The sequence below is a fragment of the Accipiter gentilis genome, chromosome 30 (genome assembly GCF_929443795.1).
Source record: "Accipiter gentilis chromosome 30, bAccGen1.1, whole genome shotgun sequence".
In the NCBI taxonomy this organism is placed as follows: Eukaryota; Metazoa; Chordata; class Aves; order Accipitriformes; family Accipitridae; genus Astur; species Astur gentilis.
In genome coordinates, this window is record NC_064909.1 from 16,887,155 (window position 1) to 16,911,021 (window position 23,867).

The window sequence follows — 23,867 nt, forward strand, 5'->3', positions numbered from 1 at the left end:
GCTTTCATACGTTATTCCCACAGAAACCCACTTCTGCGGAATATGAATGATTCAGCTCTAGCTCTATGCAAGTGAAGAGAGATAAAGGAAATGTGCGTTAAGAAAAACAACTTAGGAGAAAACTCTATTACAGCACGCCAAAGGCCCCATCAAGAAATGTCCTTTGGATCAGGGTTAAGGGTAGGTAAATATTCATATAAGAAAGAAGAATTTAGATAGGAATCTGAACCTTTATGGGAAACTTGCACCAATACATGCCGAGTTTGGCATTACCCCACTTGTGGTGATTGGTACAATAGAGCATAGCTGGTGGTAATCCTAGATCTGGTCAGAAGCAGAGCCGTGCCCATTTTCATTATTCTTCAGGCGCAACTCTAAAGACTGCAGGCACTTATTATGCTTCTGGCGTTTTTTAGCTGTTTTTAATGCATTAAGTGGAACTAGCCTCTTTGAAGACTAAGTGTTCCATTTATTCAGATATGCCTTCCTGCAATGCCAGTATGTTTCAACCATAAACTACAGGAATAAATTTTAGTAGCAAGAAAAGGATTTAGTCTTCACAGTCTGCACAGACTCCCAGCATGATTTTCAAGAGATTCTTGCCCTGAAATGGGGAAGGAATAGCTAGGGTAAAAATAGGAATCTTCATCTTTTGTACTTCATCAGACATCACAGAAATATGAATACAGTCTCCTTGTCTAATGCAGTTAGGTCTGTGTGTGTTACTTGTTCCTATATCTAGAAATTTTCCTTCTCTGTGTGCCTAACCTGACTTTTTTTAACTGTCACCTCAGCTGCCGTGGTCCTGTACATACCTTTCTGTTGATACCTTGACTTCATTGCTGGTGCATAATCCACATATTGTTATTACCTTTTCTTCAGGATAAAATTTAGAAATGAGGGATTATTGGACTCAAGTGAATTTCGTAGTTCTTTTGCATAAAAATAGGTTTGGTGTGGTTTGGGGTTTTTTTTCATATTTAGCAGGTGTTTTTCAGTAGAATTTAGAGACACAGCTGAAACGGGAAACAGTAGTCCAACATCCAACTCCAGTTTGTCCTCAGAGAAACCTGTATCAGGGTTGGTAATCTAGAGACTTGACATTTTAAAAAAAAAAAAAAAGAGAAAAAGAAATAAAAAAGGAGGGGAGGGGAGAAGGCTTTGACCCTGTTGAACTCTTTGAATCTAAAAAGCTGCCAGAAGCAAACAGCTTTTGATCACCATCAGCTTTTGGCTGAGCTGAAACATATGACTTAAAGTTAGGAACATAAGACTGGGAACAATCACTAGGATTACAAGAGCTGGGGCATTAGTTTGTGCCTTTCTAGTCTCTCCACTGTAATGGAATTTTTTTTTCCTCTCTTCAAATGAACTGAAGTTTACTAGTCTCACCCATTTCTACACAGATTGCTTATTTCAGGAGGTTATGTCCTGTCTTTAATCTGCTGTCTTCACCTTGTCCCCATTCTTTTTTCTTTTCCTTTCTCGTGGGTCCCCATCTCTGTCCTCTCATTTCCTAGAAAATGATGATGTTGAAATTCACTATTAAAACTCCTGTTGGTATAGTATTTTTTTTCCTCAGGCATTTTTAGATAGGATTTCTGATTCATGCCTTTAAGTTTCAGTTACATGCTCTTTCTGATATTAACAGATATTTCTGTGAAGGTTCTAAGGACAGGATTATTCATAAAGAGTATCTCAGGAAAAGAACAACTGAGGTCTCTAATTTGTGCAGCTCGGTTTTCCACCCTAGAAAGATCACTCTACTTTTTTTCAGTAGCTTTCTTCCTGAAGTGTTTCATGGATTGCCTGGTGGCCTTTAGAGAATGCTAAAATAGTGCACAGTGTTTCTTTGCTCTTGACTCATGGCTGTACCCTGACATCCTAAGGGCTGAAGGAAAGGGAAGACAATACAAGGCTAAGGCAGAAGTTTAGAGAAATAGTCAGTCCATGCTGGCCTTCAAATATTTAAATACACGGTTTTTCTTGCACTAGGCTGTTGTTTTCATCCAGAAGTGTTCAAAGAACACCTGTTTTCCCATCTCATGTGATCCACAAACTACAACCACAGTGACAACCACTGTGGTCACAGTCTTGGCTGCTGTCATGGTTTAAGCCCAGCCAGCAACTAGGCACCACGCAGCCGCTCACTCACTCCCCCTGCTACCCAGTGGGATGAGGAGGAGAATCAGGAAAAAAAGTAAAACTCCTGTGTGGAGATAAGAATGATTTAATAACTAAAGCAAAATAAAATGTAATACTAACAGTAATAATAAAAAAATATAATAATAATAATGATGATGAAAAGGAATATAATAAAATAACTTAAAAAAAAGAAACCAAGAAAAAAAAGTAATGCACAATGCAGTTGCTCATCACCCACTGACCGATGCCCAAGCAGCAACCACCCCTCCCAGCCAACTCCCCCCAGTTTATATACTGAGCATGATGCTCTATGGTATGGAATATCCCTTTGCCTAGTTCGGGTCAGCTGTCCTGGCCATGCACCCTCCCAGCTTCTTGTGCACCTGGCAGAGCATGGGAAACTGAAAAATCCTTAACTTAGGATAAGTGCTCCTTAGCAACAACTAAAACATCAGTGTGTTATCAACATGATTCTCACACTAAATGCAAAACACACTGTACCAGCTACTAAGAAGAAAATTAACTCTATCCCAGCCGAAACCAGGACAGCTGCCTCTGGGACATCGTGTCTGAGGGAGGTAGTGCTGTTGCATGTATTTTGGCCATCTTGCTCGTATGCATGTGCTAGTCTGTACTCTGCCTCATTCATTGTTTGCCAGTGCTATGGTTCTCCAACTCCCCTTCCATCTTTCTCTCTGGCTTCTGCCCTTTGACTCGCTTGCCAACAGATGAACTTTCTGGCCTGGATATGATCTGTCCATGTTCTCCAGTGCCAAGTTTACAAAGATGTGTATACATTTCAGAGTTTTGAATGTTGCCCTTTGCTAACACAAAGTAACAAGAAGAAATAACCTTTTCTCCTTTCTTCCTTCCCCCTCTGTTTATAGGGAATAGTGACTGGAGAAAAAAAGTACAAGGTAAACCAAGCACAGAGCAGAACGTCTAATAGGGTCTGAAGGGTTTCCCTCTGGGGAACAGGCGCTTGAGACTTGCTAACTTTTGCACATTTAACAGGAAAATGGCTCTTTCACTCTGAAATTAATTTCAGAGGGGAACAAGGTTTGAAACATTTGACAGAAGCTTCATTAATAACTCTTGATGCTTTTCTAGCTCTTTGCATTTTCAAGGCCTACATCAACAGAAGCAAAGCACAGGTTACTTCAATAAGCTGATAATAATAGGCTTTTTCTTATTCATGTATCCTGTTTCAGTGCAAGTAGGTACATCCAACTGAAGCTCTGAGTCTATAGCTGAAAAAGAAAAATTGAAGATGTGGCTATGATTGCGCGTTCAGTACCGGGAGCACCAGTAATTCAGCATGCTTTGTTAAACAAGACAGCAGTGAAGACAGAGATCTTTAGCCAGTGGAGCATCTTCTACCTGTGCAGGATCACAGAATGGTTGAGGTTGAAGGGGCACCTCTGGAAATCAACTAGTCCAGCCGCCCTGCTCAAAGCAGAGCCAAAGCAGGGTATTTGTACATATTGATAAGATGCTCCTTGAGCCTTCTCTTTTCCAGGCTAAGCAATCCCAACTCTCTTAGCTTCTCCTTGTATGTCAGATGCTCCAGTCCATACTGTCATTATCTAAGTTATTCATCTAATGTCTACTTATCGAAGTATCTAGAAGCTATTCCTCCTTGTGTGGCTGTAGGGTTGAGAAATCTTTCTTCTACGGCAGAATTCATGACTGAGTTAACTGAAGTGGGATGTTTATGGAGACAGAGTTCAGGGCTTCTAGCAGAAGAGGGCCTGCCTCATCCATCCATGCTATGAGTGTTGCTGCTCAGACAGGTTACCACATCCACTGCTTCGACCTCAGGCTGCAATCTGTGTGAGCCTTTAGCAGAGACTTGCGGTGGACTCCTGTGTGTTGCACCTCTGCTTCCCCACTTTCGTAATAAGTTGACATCATGAAGCTTTATTTAGTAATGTGTTGAGGGCTTCAGAGTGCCTTTCCCTGGCACATCATGTTCAAGCTCAGGGGATTACATTGCGCTATAGTGCTCTGTTAAAATGCTGACAGGTCTCATTCCAGAAGTAACTGCATTATGGTGGTGTAACAGTATGGTCAGAGGAATAAAACTGACTTTTTGTTTAGTCAGAGTTTAGTAAAATTGAATTTAGTTTGTTTGTCCACTCAATTGTGTGTGGTTGAAAAGGAATTCCCTCAGGGGAGGAATCTCTGTGTGTGCTTTTGAGCCAATTCCATTATTTTCTGTATAATCATTGCTGTCTGAGAATTTAGATGTCTGACTAACAGAAGTTATAAGGCAAGTTCTTGAATTTACATGGTTCGCATCAGCAAGCATGTAATGTAATACACAGATTCACCATTTCTCTTGTTGCAGTGGAGCAATGATTTACATGGGACATTACCTGCTTGGAAATGAACTTTTTGCATCCACTAAGTGCCTCAGGATACAAACTTGACCCTGTGAAAGTAGGAGGGGAGAGGAGAAGGTGCCTAAATCTTTTTGATTCATGAAGTAGAAATTGCAAAATATACAAACAGCAGGATGGGAATGCTGGAGTTGCTTGTACTTGGCATACACTGAAAGGGGTTTGTTCACATTTGCAAAGCAAAAACAAAAATCTGGAAGGCTGAAACAGAAAATGACCAACTGCAACCAAAGCATTTGCTGCCCGTTTGCTCTGAATGTGCAATTGGCCTTGGTCTTTTAATTATAATCCATAGAGATGGCTCTGTTCCCTAAACACCCTTGGGCTTCCAGGAGCACCGAGTGCTTAGGTCTTGGGCTGCTAATGCTATAATTGAAACAGCTGCTCTGCTCTCTAACTACTTTATTCATTCACCTTCAAAAATGTTGATGGATCTGTGGCATGTTCTGGGCCTTTTCTGTAGATGTGAATCTCAAACACAGCCACTTGCTAGATAGAACTAATGAAGACAATTTGCTATGGCTTTTAGTGTGTTGTCTCAGTTTTTAAAAGGACAGGAAGGAGGGAGAGGATGAGGGGAAGGCTGCTCTTAGGCCATAATGCTCTTTGGACTAAATTCACTTTACCTACAAGACCAGACATCCTAATTCTCTATTATTCTCAATGACTTAAACTACAAGTGAATGTAAAATACTACTAGGCCAAAAGGTCACTATTTAAGGTCATTATTTTTACATTCTGTACTGATTTTTAAATTAGCGCATACAGAGAAGAGCCTCTTGGAATTGTGCTGCAAATGAGCAGAGCATTGGGAGGGGTCCGCACTAATTCATGAAGGCCCCAGGCCAGTGGTTGCTCTGCAGCCCCCATTTCTCTCTTGCCTTGGGTCTGCAGTGAAAGGGCTAAATTGCTGTTGCAGTCCTTGTTAAAGCCTAGAAACTGCAGGTAGTCAACAGAAGCTTAAGTATACCAATAGCCTTTCTTGATACACCTTCCTTTACCCATTGTCTTTCCTTATTCTTGTATTCAGCTCATATCTGAATCACTGTCCAGAAAAGAATAGTTTGTCATCGTGTCAGATGAATGCATTTAATCAGCAGAAAGTCACCCTAGTGTGGGCTAATGGCAAAGCCCGGATGCGGCTGACAGTGGCTAACATGGATGTATTCAGTAGGGCTGTAGTGGAGATGGAGTTACTGACTAAAACGCAATCACTTGACTGCTCTGATAGAGCTTTAGCATAATGATGTCTTCCTTCTGGCCCATTGCTCAGCTCAGCATATCCTACAGACTCAGGCAGCTTTAACCTCCTTGTGACTAGAGTTCGGTATATCTTGAGGCAGTTTACCCATGCAAAAAGGGTTGTGCAGGACAATCTGAACTCTTAATTACCCAGGAGCTGGTTCACCCAAGAACAAGCTGAAACAGCATAAAATCTTTGAGCTAGGCAAAGGCAAGGGCTGCTGTGGTCCATAGGCTGGTTTTTATTCAACAGTATTGATTGTTCTTGGCAGATATGGAGCCTGAGAGCTTTGTTATGTTTGTTAGGGAAAACTAGAGGTCATTGTGAGACTTTGAGAGTCAATAAATCTAAATTTTGATGAAAAAGGCAAAATCCTACTCTGAAGCAAGTACTCAGCCCATGTGGGAAAGCAGTGAGGGAGGAAAGAAAGGGCTGGAAATTTTACTCTGTCTTTGCTGTCAGCCTGCAGCACTCAGATTATGGTTGTATTTTGTTCAGGAGAGGAGGAACAGCAAGGACACAGTCCTAGAAAATAGTACATTGGAAAATCCTCTTGATGTGACATGAAACAGATGATTAATGTCAGGAAATGCAGTCTTCGCGTTGCTACCCAGTTTATGCTGCCTGTAGGTGAGCAGACAATATGTACCCCTATATGGATACTTTGCAATACCTGCAGCCTTTGCTGTCTGAAGTGCTCGAAGGTTATTGCAGATTCATGTAGAAAAACTCATCCTTGTTCAGAGTTTGACTTACATATTCAAAATAGGGTTTAAGTCAGACCCTAGGAATGGTGACTGGATTAATTTGGCCTTTTTCACTGAGTAGGGTATTGTTAACTTCAGCGAGCCTTACAATATTCTCAGGTACCAAGTATACCTTTTTATACCTAAGTTCACAGAAATGTCACAATGTTTCTAAAGTCACCCTGGAATATCATCGCAGGGACCTTTTGTCACATTTCTGCCTTGTGAGAGAATCGTGGAATGGTTTGCTTTCCAGTCTTTGCCTAATACAGGTGAGGTTGCAAATGGGCCAGGCTCATGTTTCTGAGCTTTCCAGGATGCTGCAGTGCATGGTCTCCTTCCCAGAATGGTATCTAAAGGCAAGAGCTATCCCAGCAAATTTTACTGAATTGCAATTACTGATGTCATTTAGAGAAAAAAAAAAAGGACCACTTGAATTTGAAAAACAATTTAATGTGATACTCAGACGAACAGCATTGGCAGGACTGCTGTGTTTTGGGAATGCGTTAAAAGGTCTAGGTATTTTCTTTTATGAGTAAACACTAAAGACGGTCATTGTGTTTTCGTGCTGTTTTAAAATCACTGTTCAAAACCACCTTCAATTTCATTGGCAATATTAACCCAAGGAATTGAGCTTCTTGGTTTAGGTGCCTTTTTATTTGACTGTGAGGAGCCAGTAAATTATACTAGAACATCTTGTGGAGTCTGTTCTCTATGCATGTTCCTTGTCAAGGCTTTTCTTATTTATGCTCAAAGGAAGTGTGTATGCCAAATGTTGAGACTAACAGGCAAATGTATGCTGAGCTAAATGAAACATCTCTGTGCTCCAAGTTCTGGGGAGTTGAGATCCAGACAGTGGCTTAAACTTGTATTTCCAGGCAGTGGCAGATGTGGTCATCTACTCTTGGCTTCCCTTCTGGATGTTCAGCATGGCCTGCTGCGATTCCCTTTCTCAGAAATATCCCATAGTAAATGAGGGAGATTGGATCAGTGGGACAGAAACAGGCTCAGCACATGTGGCAAAAGTTAGACTTTACTGTAGGCAGCATTTCTTCTATTTGGACCTACACAGCAGATGTAATTCTCATATATATTCCAAATGTGGTAAGATAGCAAGGACATTGTTATCAACTCTGATAGCATTGCTGTGGCTGCTGCTACATTGAAAGCTGTGCAAACTTCACTTTCATGGCATTTCTCTCTCTTTAAAGTTGACATTTCAGTTGTTAAGTGGTACAGTCTGTCAGACTTCTGATGTGCCATTTGTTCTGATGGCTACATAGATGCTGGCCTCCCAAGTTCCATTTCTTTGAATACACTGAGGATGTGATTGTTGTACTCACTGTCTTTTTTTTTTTTTTTTTAACGTCTTTCTCCACTCAAAGTTGAGTCATACAATTCAAAGGCCCCCTTCCCCAGTAGGGTAACTATTAAAATACCCGCTACATAATCAATAATGGACACAACCTTTCTGCATTCCAAGCCTCATCTTTCCCCATTCAGATCTTTCCTAATGAGTCATTTCTTTTAAAAGTCTGTTTGAAGGAGACAAATTAAATTGGAAGAGGAAGGAAGTTGTTCATCAGGAAATATATCTTTTGTCTTCACCCCTGCAATTTCCTTTCATGCTACCCCTCATGTTGCTTAAGTATAGACATCTTCTGTATTGTACAGTTTTATGGGAGGCATTTCACTTCTATTTTGCACCATGTTTTATTTTTATTTACTTATTTATTTGGCACCACATATGGCACACCCTACGCCTGATGCAATCATATGCCTACCTCTGTGTTGCAGCCAAACAGTGCGAATAGCTGAAGTTATGGGAAAAGTGGCATTTGCTGAGGATTATCTGCCAGCTTTTTCGCTTTCTGGCAATCTTTGAAATCCAGTCAGGCTATTTTTTTCTAACCAGACAGCTTTTTATGGGTTTTGACCTGATGAATGGGTTTTAGGGGCCTCTTGCAGGAGGCTAGGGACTGTCTTGTAGTGGGTGGGAATGCCTGGAGCAGACATTCTGTAAATCCTTCTGAACCTTATGATCCAAACAGTCCTTCATCTAGTCCTTAATCTTTCTTTGGATATATTGATACCTTATTTTGAAGTCTAGGCTATTAAAGCTGGTAGATAATTGTGACATATCCCTAAAGGATACAGAGTTAAGCACAGCTGTTCTCTTAAGTAAAATCTTCCCTCTCATCCACTCTTTCAGCCTTTGAACCTGAAATCTTTCATGGCTTTTATTCCACCATATAGATGCTGAGCAGACACAATATTCATACTTCCCTTTAGCTGTGTCATGAAAAAGCCATTGCTGAGTGCTGAGGTAAAAATCACAGTTTAATTGGTCTCCCAGACACAGCTATTGAGAACTCAGTTATTTCAGAATATGTTGCCACTATGCTTCTCTTTGAAAAGACATCCTGTCTTTCTGAAGCCTTGACTGTACTTGACTGTAATTAAGATTAGATTATTTTTTACTTTCAATATTTAAATAAAAATGAAAACTACTCTTTGGCACACCTAAGCAGTGCTGTACATTGGGTTGAAAGGATGGAATTTCCTTCTGATCCTCAAAGACAATTAAGTTACTCCCTGAAGCATGAAATTTAATTACCCTCATCAGAAGCAGCATGATGCAGTGGATTAGGACATAGGAATAAGAATTAGAAATTTTTATCTCTCATCCTAGTTCTGCTATCTAGTTATTGACTAAATGAGTCATATAACCTTCCTGTGCCTCCTTTTCACCCACCTGAAAAATGAGGTGTTTGATTTCTTTGCTAAGGGTCTGTGAGGTCTGTATTAGCATCTAAAGATGTAATGGTTTGTATGAATGTTAAGTGTTCCTGGGATTGCCTTGGCTTACATGCTGCCAGCAGTTATTGCAATTTGGTTTCATACAGTGAAATCTCATTTTTTGGCAGTGTTAGTTTCATTAAAGGAAGTGTAATCAAGCTCATACGCAAATAGGCAGAGGACTACAAGAGGAGGTGACACTAAAGAGCCATTGTGTATCAGAAAAGTGTGCCGAGCTGTTGTTATTTTCACATTGGTTTTGATGCTACATCTCAGATACAATTACTAATTGTAGCATCCCAGGAGTGCCTCCAACTGTGTACTTCTCAAGAGGTGGAAGAAAGTTCCACCATGCATGATTTAATTGGGGAATGGAAAGGAAAGTTCAGTGCTAGATGAACATACTCCTCTGCGCAAGTTGTTTAGCTCTACTGTATTTGCAATTGCAGTAGTCACTTACTGGAGTGATTAGTCATGTCATGTCAGTGGGGAGCTCCCACAGAAAAGTCAGAACTGCTTATTGGATATGATGAAGTGGCTAGTTAAAATAATTTGTTCTGTCATTTAAAAAAACAACAATGCTTTCTAATGTCTCAGCCCCACTTGGCCAACAGAACTTTTGTGTAGATGAGTTTCTTAGCATGCCTGCCTGTAGCATTAAGTTTACATTTCAGAATGGTCAGTAATAAAAATCATCCTATAAGTATTTGGGTTACTCTTTCCACAGGCATTTTAGAAAGGAAAACTGAACTAATAATAACCCTGTCATTTAGTAGGTTAGGTTCCAGTGCACAGGTGCCAGATTACTCTGTTGGAAAGACATTTGCCCTCTACCATACAGCATAATTTCATTGTCTGTCTCTGAATCCCTCTGTAGTTCCTGTGCTCTTTCTTCCAGGGCCTCTGTCTGTATTAAATGCCATTAAAAGATTCTCATTTGTAATCACAAGAATTAGATTTAATTGCGAGGCTACAGTTCTTCAGTTACTTACCTGATTCAATTCTTTACAGCACTCAAATGTATGTCTTCAAATTTTCAAAGCAGGGAATTTACTTTAACCAGGTTAGTAAAGCAAAATCTTTGTAACAGTGATTTTTCTGAGACACGCTCAGGAAAGAGATACAAAACAAATTAATATTTTTAACTCTATGGAAGTTGACAGGAAAATATATTTTTTCTGTAGGTTTTATCTTCTGCCATTTTAATAAATTTTCCTGTGTAAAGTAGTTGTGTTGTCATCTTGTAGCATGCTTTAACTATAGGAGATTTTGTTACCAATGAAACTCTAGTAGCTTAATTGCAAACTTTCATTGTTGATCAAGAAAAAGTATAATATAAAAATATCCTTTATGGCTACTTGTGTCTCACTGAAACCTAAAGCAATTCCTGCCATGTTGTGATATCTCCCTGGTTGTACAATTCTCAGGAGAGCAGCTGTGCAAAAGAGCCCAGCATTGCAGTCCTAAAGGAGGGTAGGGTTAGCTTCCTTCCCAGTACAGGTGAGGCAATATCATTGCAGTCTGGAGGCAAAATCTTGTTGGTTTCCTGTTCTAGGCAACATAATTACAGACTGTGTCTGACTCAGCAGTCAAACCTAGCAGAATTATGCAGCATTTTCTTGGGGGAGGGAGGGAGTGGGGTTATTAGTTTTATCTTAAAAGCATTAAAAGAGTGAAAGGAAAGAAAATCATTACGATTATTTAATCTTTTTTATGGCAAAACTTTTGTGAAACCATCTTCTAAAGGCATTTTGAGGGAAGGGCAGGGAAGCATTCTTGGAACCAGTCACAGGATGTTAAAGGTCTGATCCAGTGACACTAATAAAGGTCTTAACTGTATTTAACCTATCACTAACAGTTACGTCTTGCTTATGCAAAAGGCCATAGAAAAGGGTAGAAAGACAACTGGCATTAAATCAATAGAGAAAAATGTATACCATTTTTCTTTCTCTTATTAAGTAGAATGATCTGTGAGCTGAAGAGTTTGTGCTGCACACTTTCTGCATTGCACATCAGGAATTATCTCCTTTAATGTTAAATAGTCTCTTGCATTAGTATACAGTAACTTTATTTGTTGCTATTTTAGAAGGTAGATCCTTTTCAAGACTATATCATCATGCATCAAATTCAGGTCCTGATGTCTTTTAAGTAATTTTAAGATCAGTAAACTGAAATTAATTTAAAATTAATAATTAAAAGTAATTACAAGACAGTGTATTGTATTGTTTGAACTAATGAGAAAAGAGTTCACGCACCCTCCTATGGGTCATTTTATTTTTTTCTCCTTCTGTCTCTTAGAATTGTATTGGCATCTTCCTGAAAACATTTTTTAATTTTCTATTTGCTGCAGCCTGAAAAGGTCTAGTCTGGTTCTTCCTTTGTGTAGTGCCCATTTAATTGCTGAAGCAAAAGAAAGTCTAGAGCAGTATGGAGGCAAGATTAAAACCTGTTATAAACTCCTCTATAATTATGGAATGGCATGCAGGATAGAGAAATTTATGTTCTTTCACCAATTCATCTAGTAAAGAGGGAAAATTCTCTTTTGGACTCCTACTGATAATTTTTAATTCTGCCCTTAACAAGGTTTCATTCTCAAAAATCACCTAATTTTTTCAGTACCTTTATCATGCCGCAGGTGGGTTTTGATGTGAAATACTCTGATGCAGCTGCTGTTATTGCTATTTAATTTTGTAATTCCCGAAAGTTCACTGAACCTTTTACCAAAGAGGTAAAACTAAGTCCTTGCCGAGACACATTGCATTTTCCTCCCAGGCATGCCATGATAAGTGTTAGTAACAATAGGACCATTGTAGATGAGAGAGCCTGGATCTGGAGAAATAAAATCACACTGTAACTCAACTTAGGTATGAGGAGTCTGTTAAATTCCACAATTTTTTTCTGTGGAGAGTGGAGATGAGAGAGCAAAACACAGCTTGAATTCAGAGAGCTTTTTTCTTAAGGAGAAGCGATAGTTCAAAGTTCTTGTCTTCCCTCAGCCACCTATTAATAGCTCCTGGGAGCACACAAGCTGAATCGTGACCCAGGAGGGGCCATGCAGCTCTTCGTTTCCCACACCACAGTTCAAGCGCCTTTAGCCTTCATTTACTATATATATAAGGCAACAGGATTTAAGGGTCGGTTCTTTGGTTTTTGCTAATTGTTTCCATATTCTTCTTGTATGTTGAAGACTTCTGCTTTCATATTGGCCTCTAAAAGTGAGAAAGCAGTGGCTTGATCAGAGCCATGCTGGAATAGTGTTCTGGGTGAAACTTAACTTACGGCTAGAGGCCGGTGCAAACCGACAGCGCACTGTACTGAAGACGTAGGTGGCAACACAGGTGTCAGGGTAGCTGATGACACGGAGATTAATTCTACCTTCCAGATGTAGATGGATGTCTGGGGATTGGTCACGAAGATGGTTGCTATATGTGGGATGTCAAGACTGAAGTCCCAAAGCTTGCTGGAATCAAGCATTTTGAAACCCCTCTTTAGCAGGATGAAAGAGCACCCAGTGAGTATGTGTGTGTTAATTGGATTCAAAATCATTTATCCATGAAGACAGACAAATGCAGGATTCAAGTGTTCTGGCTTGAGATTTTACTTGAGAGTTCTAGCACTTTTTTTTTTTCTTTTTTTTTTTCAATTCACCTCTAAGAGAGCCTCTAAGAGAGCATCCTGACTTGTACTTGCAATTAATCACTGCTGGCATTACCCAGAGGAGCATGCAAAATGGCATCTAAAGCATTAGTGTATTGATTGGAATTAATCACGAGTGTGTTCCTCCTGAAGCTACATGCTGCGTGAACAACTGAAGAGTGTCTAAATTATCTCTTGGAAATTAAGTTTCCATGAAATCTGGTTTATGGCTTCTGAAACTGGGTAACTACATGTGAAATAGAAGTGCGGGAGCAAAAGCTGGTACCTGGCAAACTTGAGTCATGGATGGGAGGTTTAAGAAAGGTTAGCTTACAGAGAAGTACTTTGTCTTGTTTGGGATCTAACATCTAAACCTTGCAGGACTGTGAGTCCCAAGGTGGTTTCTAGCATTCACGTTAAGGAGCATGAACGAGTATACAGAAGGTCATCTGAAAATTCAGCCCTTGTACTATGTTCAGGTTCTGTCAGCAGCATTTTCTGTTTTGGAGAGAAGCAATACAGCCTCATCAGAGAAACTCTGGGTGTTGCCCAGGCTTTCTTTAAGCAACAAATTCTCTCCTAGATAATATATCCTGGTCCGAACTTGTCTAAACTCTGAAAATATTTGGATCTAGGATTTTTACCTATTCTGTCACTGAAGACCACAGTGTTATTAGTTTCTGTCTAAATCTATATATATTGCAGATTCTAGATAACTGAGCCAACTTCTTTCTTACTCTAACTTCAGTGAAGGTCCTGTTGGGTGGATCTGGCTTGCTGTGTCAAGACACTGAGCAGTGCCTAAACAATACAATATTGTGTGTTGCTTTACAGCATAAAGAATTAAGCTAAGATGTTAAACTATGGTCTTTCTTATTGCTTGAGGCAGTATCTAGAGAAATCATCATGGTTATTATGGCCAATGTTATGGTAAAAATAGGTTTTGATGTTGAAGGCTGTGCGGTGATGATAGCTATGTGCACCATAACAGATGCCCTTGTCCTTGCAGTTGTCAGCTTACTGGTCTGATTCATCACTCAGTAAAGTGCTTGGAGGTTATGCAGAGGATAACAGGAGCAATCTGTTATCTGCTGTAATTTGCTGTTGGGACCCAAGTTTCACAGAATTGCAGAATGGTTGAGGTTGGAAGGAACCTCTGAGATTGACCAGTCCAACTTCCCTGTTTGATACAGGGTGAGCTAGAGCAGGTTACCAAGCCGATCATTTCAGCATAGAAAGCTAATCAGGTTGGTTAAGCATGATTTCAGCATGAAGAGGTTCCACATGTGAAATTTCCTTATCTATCTGAAAAGGTGACCGAAGTAGCTTTTCTGTTACCTTGCTAAAATGCTTTCTAAAATTAGATTTGTAACATATAGGCCACTAATAGAAATTTAATAAAGCTACTACTAATTAACATCTAATGCATACCAGTTATGCTGAAGTAAATCTTGCTGCTGCCAGGCAGCCTGTAGTACAGGATCTGCAAATGAGTATGGGTCTGTTAAATACAAGGTGTTGTACGGAAAGGTCTAGAGATCAGAGTCCCTGTTCTGCCATAGAATGACGGCAGAATCGAGTCCCATCCAAATTTGCCTGCAGGTCTCTCTACTGACCCAGTAGCTATTTTTAGTGTCCCTGATAAATCCACCAGTTAGTGTCATCTTTAGCTCATTTATTTTTGTGTCTCTGAAGAAGCAGGCTGATACTTGGGATTTCTTTTCACATGAAACTTCTTTGAATCTCAGGCAACCTATTGTAGGAGTTTGTACCACAAAATATGAATATATTTTGTAATGAATCTGGACTTGAGTGAGTCTGCCTTTTCGAGTCTTGCATTGCAGTGATATAAAATACCTGCTTGGCAACAGCTCTGGGAGTTAATAAAGTTTCTGTGGTAAACTATGAGAGGTCTGAGAATTTCAAACTAAAGTTATTGCACCAGTAACTCAGAAAAGCAATTCCTAAAACTTCTGGCACATTTATCCAGAGGCTTAGCAGTAGTACAGAAAGGGAAATCATTGTTGAGAGCCACTGCGTACTTGGAATTAAAATCCATCAGTCTTCTGAAGCTGAGGAGAACAATTTTCATGACATACAGATGCTTCTGTATTTCATAACCCAAATTAAATCTAGGGTGGTTTTTTACTCTATTTGTGGGGAAATTTGTATCCTCTAATCCCTATAATATACCTAACTTGAGATGACATCAAAAAAATTATGCACACAGAAGCTAGGCATTTAAAATATTCTCAATGCTTTTATTTTATTTAATTTCAGTAGAAGCAGATTTATCTATTGGGGGGTGGGGGTGGAAAAGGAATGAGGATGCCAACATCCCCTTTTCAAGCAGGAACCTTGAGCACAGAAGTCAGAAAATGAGATGTGGAAATTAAAATAACTGTAAACAAAAGGTGAAACTTAGTCTAGTTTCAATCTTCTTGCTGGAAAAGGAGCGAGGAAGAAACCTAGTAAATCATTAAAAAGCAGCATTTGCTCTTCTGAGTTGCAATTTGAACTGCGTTGGTTGTCGGCAGGGTCTTTATGCAGCCCTTGCTTAGGACTTTTCTTTAGGTCCTTAACGTACCTTTTGGCAGCTTCCTTGCCTGCTGGGATTTTTGTCCAGTTCAGTGGAGCATAATGACACACACCATTGTGTCCCTGATGAGATAACCAGTGTGTCTGCCTCTGGAGCAAAGAAAAGGCTCCTAGCTGGTAGCAGTACAGGGTCTGCAATTTGGGATTGATCCATGCTTCTAGCAGGCACAAGTGATGGTTGGTTGGTGCAAATGTCATACACATTATGTTATATTTCCTTTCAGAAGTGTGTCTTAACTTGATAACATTCAAGTTTTGGTGTACTTCGGCGAAAGAAGTTCTTGTTATGGATGCCAGATAAACTGTGTAGTTTCTTTTGTTCAGAACATCGGTTCCAGTGGGTTCCCTTCCCCAAAAAATTGTGTTCTTGTGTACAGCCTATGTACAAGCACAAACCCCTACACTGGAGGGCGAGGGGGGTACCTGATGAGGAAACATTTTTGTAAGAACAATGAAAAATCTGTTTTCCCTGACCCGTTATGTCTACTAGAAATAGTTACAGTCTTCTTGAAAAAATGCTTAATATTGGTGTTTGAAAGCAACTTAAGGAAACACAATAAGTTTTTATTCTCGTCTCCTAAAAATTGCAGCTGGAGCTGTAAAGAACATTTCCTAATAGGCTTTATTAGACCCCTGTTGTCTTGTTTGGCTCCAGCTGACCAGTTACAGTATGCTACAAAGAGATCTTTTTTCCCTTGCTGTTGCATTTTTTTCCTGTAACAGAAATGTGAAAAAGTGGATTAGTAGTGATTGAGTGGCTTTACAGAATCTCTCATCTCTGATCATGTTTATGGTTAGTGAGCAGGCACTAAATAAACTGGGGTGAAATAGGGGATGGACTCTCTGTATTGCTGCTGAAGCAATACACAGCTCTTGGGAAGCAGCCCTTCGCAAATGTTGTCAACAAGTGGTTTTACCAACAGCCTGTGCCCAAGGATAAAAGGTGAAATGGGCCAGAGCATGTTACCATGCAAATATTTTATTCCTTAAAGTTTTCCTTGCAGATCAGAATTCCAGTATATTGGGGAAAAGACAGATACTTGTATTTTTACTGCCTACCTTTAGACATGTCTCACTGGACACCGAACATTTGAAAGTTAAATCAGAGGGTGGCGTGTAAGAGCTGAGGGTCTAGGAGTGGTTCTTGTGCTGCCTGGCAAGGTGTTTCAGGTGGAGCAGCAGACCCAGCTGATCAGAGGGGAGAAGGTAGATATTCAAGACCGCCAGGCCTTTATGTCTTCGAGCATCTCAGAGAGTAAATGAAGCTCATACAGGCTTTTTTCTCTTATTTACTCTTGGCAACAAGCAGACTAAGTTGAAACACTCTTGGAGCGTGTATGTTAGTCTCCAGGGCTGCTAATCCAGTTCCTTAGTTCTTTGATTTACTTGGTGGGACTTTTTGTTTGTTTATTTGGGAGACGGGGCGAGGAGGAAGTGTGAGAAAGAGAAATGGCATGTTTTAGTTGTAGTGCTTCATGCACGTGTAGACGTTCCAGCTAGCCACATTTAGAAGCAAAGCACTACCTCAACCAGCGACGCTGTGCTGGGAATTACAGCTATTGAGCAAACCCTAGAGACCGGCTTATTGCCTGAGCGACTAAGAGACTTAGCCGGTGAGAAGCAGGAGGAGTGATATTTAGAGGGGGTGTGCATGTGCACTACAGCTTTCACAGCTTGCTTTGCAAAGAAAGTTAGGCTTCTTTCAAACAGCAGGCAGGCATCTGTGAGAAATCTGGGAGCACAGAAGTGTGACAGAAGAGAACAATAAGCTACTATTTAGCTGGGTTTTCCACATCTTAACTGGGTGAAAATCTTGATGCTTAGAAGCTTGCTTTTGCAAAATCCATGAGAGGGAAAGGCCCTGACCACGGGGCACCGTGAGGAGAGTGAGGGCTGGAGTAGGAGGCACAGTATGACTAGCCATACATGGAGCTGCTGCTTTGGGGGATTTGGTCCTTGTAAAGTAGCCTTTCTTACCACTCTTCTCCTCTGTTCTCTCCTCTCGCTGTATGATGAGACCAGATGGGTGTTGCTTCAAAGGAGAGTTGGACATCTAGAGAAACCATTTCGGATCTCACTGGAGTATGTTGCTAATGGGAACAAGAGCGTAGCGGCTGTGGATTCCTTTGCGATGAAGAACTGCAGTACAGGTAACAGAGTGTTTTATTGCTTCTAGCTCGTAGTCTTTTGATGCCTTTTTAGAGAGGAGTATGCTTTGGGACTGTTACAGAACCTTCACAGAATGAAAGCTTCTTGTCAAATGAATCATTTAAATAAAATAAAAAAAAATAAATAGGGTCCTTTCCAGGGAAGAATTTTTTTAATGTTGCCTTAAAAGTTTTTAACTTCTTGAAGTAAACAAGTTTGGGGGTTTTTTTCCCTTTGGAAAGAATTTCTAGGAAAATTTCATTTTGAGAGAACCAAAGCAGTATTCATCCTGGCTTGCCAGATGCCTATCCTGACAGCTTCACTTTCTGCAGCAAAAAGTAGAACAGATGAGTGGTTCCTAGACAGATAGCTTGCAAGCCATCTTTTTAATGTTCCTGGTAACAAATTTCAGGGTTGTTTTTTTAAACAACTGTGGAAAACTTGATTCTAATAAAAATATGGTTTTGGCAGTTTTCCAAAGCAGTTATTGCTGAGTAACCCCTAATAGCTCCGTGCAGTGCATGGAATTTTAATAATGAGCAACCTTAATGGGGGTTACTTTTTTAAATACAAGCTTTGTTATCAAATCAAGTATGTAAATTTAGTGCTCCATGCCAGAAGCAGCTGCATTTTAGTTCTGCCAGCTTTATGGAGCTTGTGAATCATACTGAAATCTTTAGGTGGCATGTCAGTGAAGAATATTGTTATAGCACTTAACACATTACCTTTTGTCCATTTTATTTATTTGGAGTACTGCTAAGTTGAGCTGCATGTCCTTCTTTTCAGTCTGTCTAGAACAGGGAAATCTGCTGGAGGATATACATTGTTTTGGTTATTTGCATTGCTCTCAGCAAAGGCCAATTGTATTAAGGGGTTTATTGCACTGTCCGTACATAAAGGTGATCTCTAAGCTCCAACAAGGAAGAGCCTGACATTGTGCTGAAAGTGCAAGGCATGTTCAGACAGAAAGCACCTGTTCTGCTGCTGATGTACTGAATGCATCTTGGTATCTAAGGCTGAAAAGACAGTATTTCAGCTCCCCAAAACAAAAGTGAACTGGACAGAAGTCATTCAGATCCACAGTGCTTTGGGAATTCATTGCAACAAATTTTATGACCGACTATGGGAGATATTCAGCTCCCATGAAGGTACATGAATTCTCTTGGGAGTGCTTGAAGGAGAGCCGTAGGTGACGAACAGTCAGCTGAGTGAAAAGATAATGTTGGCTGAGTGAGCTCATACCAATACTGGGCACTGTTCTGCAGATGACAGATGTCAGCTGCTGAGGCTATTAAGATATATTGTGAGCAAAAGAAGGAACAAATCTTCCATTTTGTCTACAGATTTGTAGCAACTGACTACTCCTCTGCTCTGCTTACAGGGCACGGTGTATGAATAACACCACCAGGGAATAAAACCACTTGTTCTTTTTTCAGTTGGTTGAAACTGCTAAGCTCTATGCACACAGCTGAAGGTGTGGTACTGTGTCCTTTTACAAGAAGGAAGGTGATGATGAGCAGCCGAGAGTGGTACCTTAGGCTTGGAGAAAATAGGGAAAGCAATAAGAAAAGATTAATCTAAATCTAATTCTTCTGCAGCTGTTAGAAGCCTTTGGGCAGCTTAGCTACTTGGATACTTTAATGTCACTGAAGCACCTAAAACATGGGTGAATTTGGGAAAGAAACATCTGAAAAACAGTAACAAGCCTTCGGCCTAATTTTTCTAAGCCTTTTGAAGGCCATATACACAATTTAAAAATAAATTAAGGTGCATAGACAATCTTAGGAAATTAGGCTACCATTTCTGTAGGTGGGTGCAGGTTTGGATCTAAATTAGATGCCAAAAGGGACTTGAAGAAAGTGGAAGTTTGAGGTTGGGATTTACTTTTAAGCATTGGGAAATCCATTTTTTTTAGTTTCTTTAATTATGGAAAAGATGGGATTTTTACTGCATTTGAACTGAACAAATAACAGCCTACTTGGGATTGAATGGGGAATTAAAAAAATAAATTCAGATACTGATAAAATTCTCACTTTTTAAAAAAAATCTAAATTTAAAAATTCTAGATTCATTTCCTGTGTAGCTAAAAATTGTTGAGTGGAAGCACAACTCAATCATTGCAATGACTTAATTGTGCTCTACCTTTCCCTTTTTTCATTCAACAGTGCAGCAGATTGGAAAATCAAAGTGATTTGTCACTTGAAATATCTTCACATTTCCCAATTCCTATCATATAATCAGTCTGGATTGGCTTGGCTTGATAGAAAAAAGGAAAGCCCTTACAGATTGAGGGGTTTCATTTGGTTTGGGGTTGGGGGTGGTGGTGGTTTGGTTGTTTGTTTTTTTTTTTTAAATGCTCAGGATTGGCCAAAACTGTATTTGGTGCATCTCTTATCATTGCTGTAGTTCATCACCACTGTTCTTATGCACTCCATCCTCTGGCTTTAATTCTTCAAGGGCTTTTTAGCACTTGACATGTGCTAAGTGCTTTTTTTTTTTTTACAGAAAGTTTTCCTGAATCATAGGATTAAATTCCAGTCAGAAAGCCCCTACAGTCAATAGAAAGGCTGCTTGGATTTCTATAGGTTTTGGATCAGGACAGTTAACAGGTAGCATTGCTCATCATCCTACAGCCAATTGACTTTCAATTGCTGTCTTAAATGTGAAGCAGATTGTGTTTGTCAGTGTGTAAAACCTAAACTATTGATTGTCTAATTTTCTATCTTACAACTTACTATTTAAATAAGTGCAGTATCCAAAGCAAGAAAACCCTACAAATTGCATAGAAGTAATATATTAATTTAATAATGTCATTTAAGAATTTGTTCCTTCTACAAGTAAAGTAATTGGTATGGTGGCATTTTATAGTTGATGGTAATTTCTAGTAATAAAAATAGAGTTCATTTCCTAAGTAATGTATTGACTTATTAATGATATTTAATGGGTTTCTTACTGATTTTTTATTGCAGTGTAAATTAATTAATTTGCTAACTTATTTCCAAAAGTCTTAATTAAAGTACTTAATAGTAAGCACAAGTAAATGATAAGACATTGTTTTACTTAGCAGTGTTCGATTTACCAATTCTAAGTAACTTTTTAAGTAAGGGGCGTGGAGATCAAATGCTTTTAAAATGTGTTAAAGGTTTAATGATGCTTCGAGGCTGTTAAAAGCAGTTATTTCAGACAGTCAGCCTGTCCAAGAGGAAGCACTTAGCTTTCAAGTTTTCAAGCTCAGTAAGCAACATAAAAAACATTTATTTTGGAGAGGGGAGAGACTGTGTGTTGTTGATTAAGTTAATGCTTCTGTCCACTCAGCAATAACTTTTTTCAGTAAATACCAAAAGTACACAGAAATACACTCATTACCTTCAGAATTGGTAAGTAGTTAGTTCTGTAATGATCTCATGGATATAATACCTATGCAAATTTCTGAAAGTTGAAGTTAAGGTTGTACTAAAAGCAAAATCTTTGATCCAAAGCAGAGCATTGAAAAGAAAGGAAACATTTTGAAGACCTGAAGGTGCTTTTACTGGAAAAAGAGGTAGTGAGGGAAGAGTAAGAATATGGATTTGCAACATGTATGAAGAAATATGAGCAACTGCCAGATAGTATTTTTCATGATTCTGTTTGATAAATAGTCTAGCAACAGATTTATGAATCAACTGCAGGAAATCAATAAGGGCTTTCTCCAAACAGGATTACTTATGTATCTGAATCATTACCAAAATGATGGTTTTGTGTATTCAGACAAAACCTGAATATGTATCATCTCAGTTTTCCCACGTATGCTCACTTTCTGCAGTTTGTCTTATAAATTAATTTGCTGACAGAATGTTGTGGTTAACTGAACTTAATGAAATACCAGTGAGCCCCTTTTCAAAATGAGTTCTTGATGCTTCCTACTGGAAAATTGCCTGGAAAAGTTAACCTCTTCCAAACCAAGAACTGAAATAGTATCAGTGTCTGATAGAATCATAGAACAGCCTGGGTTGGAAAGGACCTCAAAAGATCATCTGGTCCAACCTTTCATGGGAAAGGGAGCCTAGGTGAGATTATCTAGCACCCTGACCAGCTGCATCTTGAAAACCTCCAGTGATGGGGACTCCACCGCATCCCTGGGGAGGTTGTTCCAGTGATTGTTATCACTGTAAAGAATTTAAACAGGGGTTTCTAATTGAAGTCCCACATGACACACTTAAAGCTAATTTAGATGTTAATAATTAATTCATAAAAAATTTTGTATAACTTTTAAGTAAGTTTCACTTGAGCAAAATTGCAAGATGTTTACAGAATATTTATGAAGAAACTAACTTAATTGTGTCAAATTTTTTTTATTAATTATTTGCTTAGTTGTAATTATGAGACAGTGGAGAGAAGACATGTACCTTCAATGTAACCAGCTATGTCATCTTATATGGTCTGGAGATCCATCACTGTCCAGAAATTCAGGGGAACGGGAGAACAAAACAATAAGCACAGTCAGTATTGTGCCATTGTTATAAAACTGAAAAACAGACATGATTTTAAAAAAAAAAAAAAAAAAGAGGAAAAAAAAAAAGAATAGTCTTAAATTTCAGAAGTATTTGTCTCTATTTGAGGTTTAGGACCAGCATTTACTATAATACTTACTTGTCCTATCCAGGTCATTTTTGTGTAAACGAAGCTGGAGAATTTCCTTTGGCATTAATGCCACGGTTAAGGAGCTTACCAAGCCAGAGGATAGATCCAGAGTTAATTGAAGTCAATGGGAATTATTCGGTATGTTTGGATTAAGTTCTGAGTATCCTTCATTTAAAAAAAAAATAAAATAAAATTAGGTAGATCGGCTGCATTTTCCTTGGAGTGGCCTATGCTATTTATACAGTTCCACTGAGCTGGTTTTCCCGTGGATCTAATTTCACTAAGTAGGCATTTGGAGAAGCCTTACTATTTTAAGAATATTTGCCTCCAAATGCTTTGGCAACCACCTTCCTCCCCATTCACGTCTGCTCCCCTCCTGAGGTGTGACTGATTATTCTGACTTCAGGTTGTGTGCCAAAAAACATCTCTAACCTGCTAGTGTTTTAATCCTGTAGGGATCTTGTGTTGGAGAAAAAACTGTTTTACAGATGAGTGTGGTGGCTGTAGTGAAGTTAAATCATTTTAAGGTAATTCCAAAGTGAAAATTATTTCACTTGTGGTTTGTGCCCGTTTAAGTAAAATAAATTTAATGCACTTGTTATGGGGCTTATCTTTGTTTTCATTTTTCATTTTTATCTTTTTAAAATTAAGTTACAATAATGCTAGGAATAAAAAATTAAGCAAATTTAGCCTTAATATTGTTGCTAGAAAAGGCACAGTAGCTCAGTTAGTGGTAGAGTGGCTTCTTACAGTAATGAATTAGTGATTATGCATTTCAGTTGCTGACTGTGAACACCTACTTCTTGTGGAGCCAAATTTAGACAGTGTTGGTTATGTTAAATAATCTATTTAGAACATTAGTGTACTCACCAAAGCGGGGGGTGGGGGAATGAACCTGAATATCTAGAGCATTTGGTTTTCATAGGTCTATCGTGCCAGTATGTTGGTGAATGGGACCTAGTGTTCTGTTGTTCTATTTGGTAATCAACTGTTGGTTGGTTTTTTGAGATATGAGGAGGGAGGTATAAAGAAATGGTTTAGATGGTGTAATAATGCTCATAAACCTGTTTTTTAAAATTGATGTATTCATACAGAAGGTAGAAGGGCTGGAATCTGTCACAGCAGGACCAAATGTGGGTATTTCTTAGACAAAGTTACTGTCTCACCAGAGTAGGCAGGCTCATCTACTGTAATTCAAAAAAGGTTAGGTGATTTGGGTTAAGAAACAGAACTGAGAAATCTCAGCCTTTAGAATCCAAAGCTTTAATAATCACGACAAGGGCCTGCTCATAAGAGGTACTGGAAACTGCTTGAGAGACACTGGAGATCCCTCAGTTCTCCTGCAAATGTTGGCAGTTGTGGGGCTTAAGTACTTTTTAACACCTTGAAGAATTGGCCAATACATTATCTTTTTAATGCTGTATATGATTTTTATCCTGACCTTCTCCCTTAATTAAGGCTTATTTCAACAGGGGAGCCATTGATTCAGTGAAAGAAAATGAACTCTGTAATCTGCTTTCCCCAAATTGA

At 39.2% G+C, this 23,867-nt stretch overlaps 1 protein-coding gene across 1 annotated transcript in view; it reads left to right on the forward strand.

Moving 5' to 3' along the window:
- The window catches only part of ALK (ALK receptor tyrosine kinase), a 318,128-nt gene that overhangs the window by 191,220 nt on the left and 103,041 nt on the right, over window positions 1-23,867 (forward strand). Inside the window, exon 5 of the mRNA XM_049833894.1 lies at window positions 17,592-17,719. Within this exon, the coding sequence (XP_049689851.1) occupies window positions 17,592-17,719 (128 nt within the window). The remainder of the gene's footprint in view (window positions 1-17,591; window positions 17,720-23,867) is intronic.